Source organism: Terrapene carolina, unplaced genomic scaffold (genome assembly GCF_002925995.2).
Source record: "Terrapene carolina triunguis isolate 2854851 unplaced genomic scaffold, T_m_triunguis-2.0 Scaffold790, whole genome shotgun sequence".
NCBI lineage: Eukaryota > Metazoa > Chordata > Testudines > Emydidae > Terrapene > Terrapene triunguis.
This window is the reverse complement of record NW_020665141.1, coordinates 2,204,770-2,211,839: the sequence shown is the minus strand read 5'-3', so window position 1 is coordinate 2,211,839 and position 7,070 is coordinate 2,204,770. Positions and strand designations below refer to the sequence as shown.

General features: G+C 43.5%; 1 protein-coding gene across 1 annotated transcript; it reads right to left on the bottom strand.

Annotated features, from left to right (window-relative positions):
* Positions 1 to 84: 84 nt before the first annotated feature.
* Positions 85 to 5,677, bottom strand: CUNH12orf43 (chromosome unknown C12orf43 homolog). The gene is made up of 6 exons (XM_024198016.1): positions 5,533 to 5,677; positions 3,689 to 3,734; positions 2,859 to 2,957; positions 1,956 to 2,029; positions 1,512 to 1,602; positions 85 to 1,187 (listed from the first exon to the last, which is right to left on the bottom strand). The coding sequence occupies exons 1-6, from the start codon at positions 5,675 to 5,677 to the stop codon at positions 827 to 829; spliced, it is 816 nt and encodes a 271-aa protein (XP_024053784.1). The 3' UTR covers positions 85 to 826.
* Between the last annotated feature and the right edge of the window lie 1,393 nt (positions 5,678 to 7,070).

Here is a 7,070-nt window from a genome sequence, read left to right as displayed (position 1 = left end):
GCAACGAAAGCCACTAATGATGTGCAATACCTCTGTTAGCTGTGCCAATCCTAATGGAAGAAGATGGCAGTTGTGCACAAGACATTATATTAAATGAGACTAGGAGGCATTTATTGTTATTGAATTCTACTGCACACTGGCAGATGTAATACCATGAAAATAAAGCATCGAGGGAGACAGTTTTGAAAGAAACACCTGCTTATAACAATGAAGTGACACCATTGCACAATCTTTTTATAATTCTGCACAGGACCCCTGGAGAGGTGTATATTTGGGAATTAGTAACATGGCAGGTTTCGGTAACATACTTCTGGGGATTATAGGAGAGGTAGGTGGGTCCGCAAGCTTTGCCAGGATATTTGTGGGTGAGTCGGTCTCTCTCACAGCCTGGAGCTGTTTCTCCCATGGTTCTGGCAGCAGGTGTTGGGAGAGGTGAAGTAGGAACTGATCCTCTGCCACCATCTCCACCAAAATCAGTTTATCACACACGTGCACTAGCTCCAGGGCACAGGATTTGGGCTGGATACACAGAAGGATCAGACCAGGGCAGAGGTGACTCTCAATATGTCCCTGTATCACCCAAATCCTTCAGTGCAAGGTCTGCACAACCAGCAATGCAAGTAATTGGTTTGTGATGGAATGGAAAAAGGGGAGTTCCCCAAGGGATGCCCCAACAAGGGCAGTCACTTAAACTCTTACTCCTTTGACTCCCCTAAAACAGAAGCTTTGCCAATTGTTTCCCCACATTTCCAGCAGAGGACAATGTGCAGGAACTACTTTTGTTAACTTTTCACCATCCTTCTTCCATCCTGACCATATATGTGGTTCATAGAGCGGAATCATCATTCGCTTCTTTTCTGGTAATCTTTTTCCTCTTCGTCACTACTCTGGGCAATGTTGTGTCCTCTATACATTTGCCTTCTTGCCTCTTGCACTCTCCATCAATGGACGATAGAGTCTCGTTGCTGATCTGGTCACCTCTTTCTGTCTTCTGTTCACTATTATGCTCTCCTCTAGCTTTCTTCTTCCTTTTCTTTTTCTTTTTTTGGTTGTGCTCTGTGTACTCCTGCTTGCGAACCTGGCTGGAGTCCAGAGTCATCACAGAAAAAGCACTTTGCTTCAAGATATCTGCTGCTGACACAGCAGCCTCTTGGTATCTCTGCCATTCCTGGTCACTGTCCAGCTCACTGGAAGGGTTGCAAGCAAAGTGGGAGGTAAATATGTTACACTTTCATCCTGAATTCACCCAAAGCACAGACTCTGAGATTAGCATAATCTTGATAAATGTAATGGCTTTGTGACTCAAAAACGTATTCCAGTGACCGCTTAACCAGTCTGTACTCCAAGCTGCCCTTTAAGATGTATTATGTGCATTGGAAAAATTAATGCAAGTTAAAATCCCTAGTTTCCCTGCACTAGGAAAAATATTTTTCCAAAGTCAAATGTAAAAGGAATCTCTGAAACACAGCATGGAATATTTTTAGGAACAAAGTAGCAGACTAACACCTCACCTAGAACTGGAAGGTCGTCGCCTCCTGGCTGAGAGTGGAGGTTTGGATTTCCCACAATCTCCTGGAACAGATGAAGAGAATAGGCGAAAGCCTAAGAAACACAAAAAGGAACAGGGGGAAATAAATAGGTTAGCAAATGATTTTAGCCAAGATATAAAACAGAGTCAGCAGCAGCAGCTAACAGCAATCCAAGTATGAGGCAACAGAGGTGTCAACCCTCACATGGAATTTACGTTGGCCTGAAGAACTAGAAGGTGTTAATTAAGCTTTCTGCACTATTACATGAAGATAACCCCTGCTGATATTAAAGAAAAAGTACAGTAGAAGGACTTCTTGTTAATCTAGAGCACTGTATGAGCTAATACCAGATAGAATTCACTACATTTGTGCCAGTGGAGAGCTATTAGATGAGTGCTGACAACAGTGACTGTGCTTGGAACTCACCATCATCTTCAGAGTCAGCTGTTTGCATAGAAGTCCATACAGGACCTGATGAATCCTCCAAGACAGTGATGTAGCTAGAAGGAAGACCACAGTCTGAATTTAGGAAAGGAAACAAGGATTCGATTTTATGCAGCCAGGCTAAGTTTAAGAAGTTGGAAATGTTAAACAAGATTAAAGTGAGCAGTTAAGTAACCTTTACTCAGTGGGTTCATTTCAATTTTTTTACTTTCAGAGCTATCTCCACAGAGCATGGCCATTTCATTCAGAAACATGGCACATAGAAACTACCCACATGCAACAGTCCAAGCAGCCAACCCACATTGCATTCTAGGCCCATTAGTTCCCATGGGCCATACTTCCACATTAAAGAAGGGCAGCAGCAATCTGCAATTAGGTGAAGCCTTTGAACACCTACCACGATGCCCGCACAGCTCTCAGTTAGGCTGAATTTGTTTGTTGTACGGATAAGTTGAAAAAAAGATCACACACGTGGACTGGGAAATTTCCTGAACAGATTCAAAGCCTGGCCATAAATGGAGGTGGCTCTGATGAATCTCAATCCTGTCTATTCCCTTCCCAACACAGAACACTGAGCACTGAAGCTAACAAGAAAGGCTCTGCAGAACACACCAGGTCTACATTATCAATGGGAGAATAGGGCATGGGTCAGTTCACGAGCATTAGGAGCTCAGTCACAGGCCAGCAGTATGCACAGGGATGTAGGAAACAAGAAGAGAAACAATCTTTCCTCAAAATACAAGATGTTTCCCATGGAAAAAGATGTATTTAACTCGTCAATGATTCCCACTTCTACCACTCAAGGGTATTGACACTGCTCTTGCAAGGGAAGGTTCTGACTAAGGCTTATTTAATCTCATAAGGCTGTGCTTTGGTACTGGTTACCTGTCTAACATTGCTCCCAGTTTCTTTGCAACATGTGCTCTGAACTCTGGTGTGGTCTGTAATTCGTTGCCATCTTTGTCATGGTCATTCACCTTCTGTCTGTTTGAAATAAAAACAATGTGTGATCTCCTTCAGACCCAGTAACCATCTGCTGCTTTCACCTAAAACTGAAGACTGGGGACTGGCAATGGGATAGAGAGCCTTAGACCACTAAGTGATCGATTCAAATCCAGCTCAGACTGATAGTGGCCAAAAGCAACTACCATCAGAAGGCTGTTCACTAGCATGTGTGAAGTAGCTTGGGTGGTCTCAGTATGGTCCACATTCCCTAACCATCAACAGATGTCCACATTCCCTAAGTATCAACAACATAATTGTTATTAACTGACCCTTTGCTGAGAGTCTCAGCAGCACAGGCCAAGGATTGGAGCCTGAATGCTCCTACCATTCCTTTGTCCCTGAAGAACAGAGTTGCAGGTATATCCGCAAAGCAATGTGCTGCTGCTCACTCCAAACCTGCCCCTGGAGAGAGGACTTTATTAAAAGTTGACAGGTTGATAGGCTTGGAGACTATGCTTAAAAAGAAAAATATTGAGAATGAAGGCAGGAGAAGGTGGACTCCATTGCAAGGCTTCTAAACCAAGGATTGTTTTCCCCGTTGATCGGGGAAATATTTGGTCACTTAGTATTCAATTGTAGACAAAAGACAACGTCTTATAATGGGAAGGATCAGGTAACCTTAACTACTGTATAGGCAGCACAAGTTCTGCCTATAATCAATGTTTCATTTTTCTTCATGCAAACAGCACTCTGAAATCCAGAAAAAATACCTGAGACTAGGCTGAACTGGTAATAACTTGTCCTTCCCAAAGCCACCTGCCAAAACAAAGCAAAGGCAAATTAGAAATCTCCAAGACTAAAACACCTTTAATCCTAATTCCACTGTAGATGATTTTACAGGGTAAAAGTAATTTTTGGACGATAGAATAGTGGTCGCATTCAAAGGAGGATACGGTTATGATTTGAAACATTCTTCAAGCAAACTACACATCAAGTGACTAACTCCACTTGCTAAGATAGTGCAACACGAGTTTAATATTGGACCCAACATCTACTGGAGGAAAGTATCCAGCTCTGGCAAGAATCTGATATATCTTTTCTATTTCTATTATGATCCTAAATAGAAGGCAAGCCAAGTCCGTCCTTGAAAGAACCATATTTCACATACTCTATGACACAGAGCCCCATGGAGAGGCAAACTTTGACGTTTGAACTCTGGGGCTTGACAGAAAGGCTGCCAAATTCCTAGAAGTAGGGTGAGGTACAGATGAAGGTCACTGGCAGGGTGAAGGCACAAGATAGAGTAGGTCTGAAGCTTTCTGGCTATTTAGCTACTGATTCAATTACCCAGAAATTCTGTTTGGATTGAGTAGCTGGATACTATGTCTGGTTTAAGTGGAGCCTACTGATTTAATTTATATAAAGATGATTTTTTTCTTTCAGCAATCTCTGTATTACTGGTCCTTTGATTTTTTACATTTGTACAGACTCATTTTCCATCCAAATTGTAACAAATGACTTTTAGAGAACTATTACAAGATTCACTCTGCAGCAGAGAGGGAACCAAGATGCATATTCCCAAATCATGTTACTGTCCTAAACAGTTAAAGCTTTAGTATGATCCAGGAACATGGATGGATGCAGTCTACACGGCAGGACTGAACAATGTTTTAACCATAACAAGCCAATACTGTATTAAAACCCTGTCTACAAAGCAGTAGCTATCACAGTTTAGACAGGATCTTAGAAGTTCCCCCGATTTTCTGCTCTCTCAGCATCCAAGCAAGCAGACTTTGGACAGCATGCAAGACAGTCTTTACACTTATCCAGAAAAACAGTGGTAGGACAGCATGGGGAGTAAAGAGCCAGCATAGCAAAAAGATTTTTCTTCTGTATATTAATTCCCCAGATATAATTCAAAATATGATCCATAACTCAACTGTGTGACCTACACCAAGGGTCAGGCACAGTGAAGAAAGGTAGACAAGACACCAGACATGATTCATTATGCTAGAGAATCCTCAGTCCTTCCAATTCTTTCTTTTTGTGATTCATTATTTCAGAATTATTTTAAAGGCTCTTTTTAAGAAGTGTTTTCTTACAGAGAGTGCAGGTTAGCATGAGATTTAATATGCCACTTTTTAATTTTTTTTAACATAACCTATCCCTGCTTGAGTCAGGTCTGAGTTCAGCATTAGATTAGTTCCTAAACCAACTGTACTCTAGACACAATCAGAATTAAACATAAAACTGCTCAGTTAATACTGGAGGAGCAACTGCCTTGGAGAGGCCACACTGTCGGGGGCAGGAGCTTGCACCCACCTACTGACCCCATACACCCCTCCAGCACCCAAAATCCAGGACTAGCCACCTCGCCTGCTTTGGGGCCTGGTTGCTCTTGCTGAGATGTGGGCCAGTCACAGGCTGGGCTGCTGACCAGGGAGGCAGGGACGGAATTGGGGTGTGACAGCCCAGGGCATTGCACCTGATCAGGTGAGTCCAGTCCCCGCTTCCCCGGGTGCTGCGTCCACGCAGGGGAGGGGAAGGGCCTGCTCTCGGTCGGGACTGCCGTGGCCAAACCAAAGGACCCCAGCGTCACCCCCAGCCGCCCTACCGCTGCCGGGCTCCGGCGGAACCACCGCCGACCGCTGCCCTGCCAGGTCCCAGGCGGCCTCGCGAAACCGCTCCAAGTCCTCCGCGCTGCTGCTGCTCTCCGAGTCCGAAACATTCGCGCCACAGCCACCCAGGAGCGCTGCCATCTTGGAAACCGCATAGCATCCTGGGACTTGTAGTCCAGGCCACAGTGATAGGGGACCGAGAGCCCTCTGCTGATCCCGTGCGTTTGCAAGTTCCTGCTGTGGCGGAGAGACTCCACGACCCTCGCCTCTCCCTCAAGTGGACGGGGTGAGAGTGGACAGCACTTCCCCAGTGGGGCTGGTTTGGGGGGGCCATGCTTGTATCTCCCTCTGCAGTGATCCTGTTTCATGTAATCCATTTAAAATCTGTTCTGAATGATCATTTCGCTGAAAGGGACCATATGAAGATTTATGTCAGTGTTTCTCAACCTTTCAGGTTGGCAACCCCTTATCCAAATTAAAAAAAAAAATCATTAGCTGATTACATTTACTATAAGAGTGGAAAATGTATCAATTACAAGCCTATCTATTTGTGACAAAGAGTCCTGTGGCACCTTATAGACTAACAGAGGTATTGGAACATAAGTCTATAAGGTGCCACGGGACTCTTTGTCGCTTTTTACAGATTCAGACTAACACGGCTATCCCTCTGATACTATATATTTGTGTATGTGTTTTGAGAAGTTGACAGAGAATACTTGACCTTGAAAGGCACAGGTGTGCAGGGACGGCAGGGATGAGATTTTCTTTGCTTTAGATTGTAATTGAAATGTTCAACATCTCACTACCAGCCTTGTTGCCTTTTGTGACATCCCTGGGGGTCACGAGCCACTGGGTGAAAAACATTGATTTATGGCATTCAAAACCAAGGTGTTGATGTACAGTCATCCACAGCACTCAGATATCACAGAAGGAGCAGAAAGTGTCTGCTAGGATCCATCTCATAAGATAACCTTTCCTGCATTGTTAAGTGGAAGGAAGTTACCTCTCAAAAGCAGATGGGAAGAGGGTTACAAGGTGCACAAGAATCCAGTAAAACATGGAAAAAATTTCAGGTAGGCAGTATCTACTCTGTATCAAGGGGGGTGAAACACATTGGTACTGCAGTGTAAAATAAATCTGCATTATCACTGCCTGTTGTATAACTGTTCTGTGCATACAGAGGAGACAGTCTCCAAGGATCTCAAATAGGCTGACATAATTTACTAGCAAACTCAAAACTGGGTTAAAAAAAAAACACAAAAGGAACTGCACTGCCTGACACTTTCAACTAACCTGCTTAAATAATCTCTGGACCTTTCCCCATGACATACTGTATACTTTGTAGCCATTGATTACAATTGCCAATTGTAAGGCATCATAATATTTTTAATATTGTTTTCTATCCCATTCTTTAGATAAATTAACATCTAATTTATTTTTAACTGCCATTGTGCATTAAGAAAAGTATTTTGTTGAGCTGTCACAGTGATGCCTAGGTCTCTTACCTTCTGATAAGAGTGGTAACTATACCACT

Bases quoted from the DNA above. Each gene is read 5' to 3' on its own strand.
- CUNH12orf43 (XM_024198016.1), bottom strand. From the start codon at position 5,677: ATGGCAGCGCTCCTGGGTGGCTGTGGCGCGAATGTTTCGGACTCGGAG. The intron at 3,735-5,532 runs GTAGGGCGGCTG...TTGTTTTGGCAG, and splicing joins TCCGCCGGAGCCCGGCAGCG to GTGGCTTTGGGAAGGACAAG. The intron at 2,030-2,858 runs GTAACCAGTACC...TCTTCCTTCTAG, and splicing joins CTGGGAGCAATGTTAGACAG to CTACATCACTGTCTTGGAGG.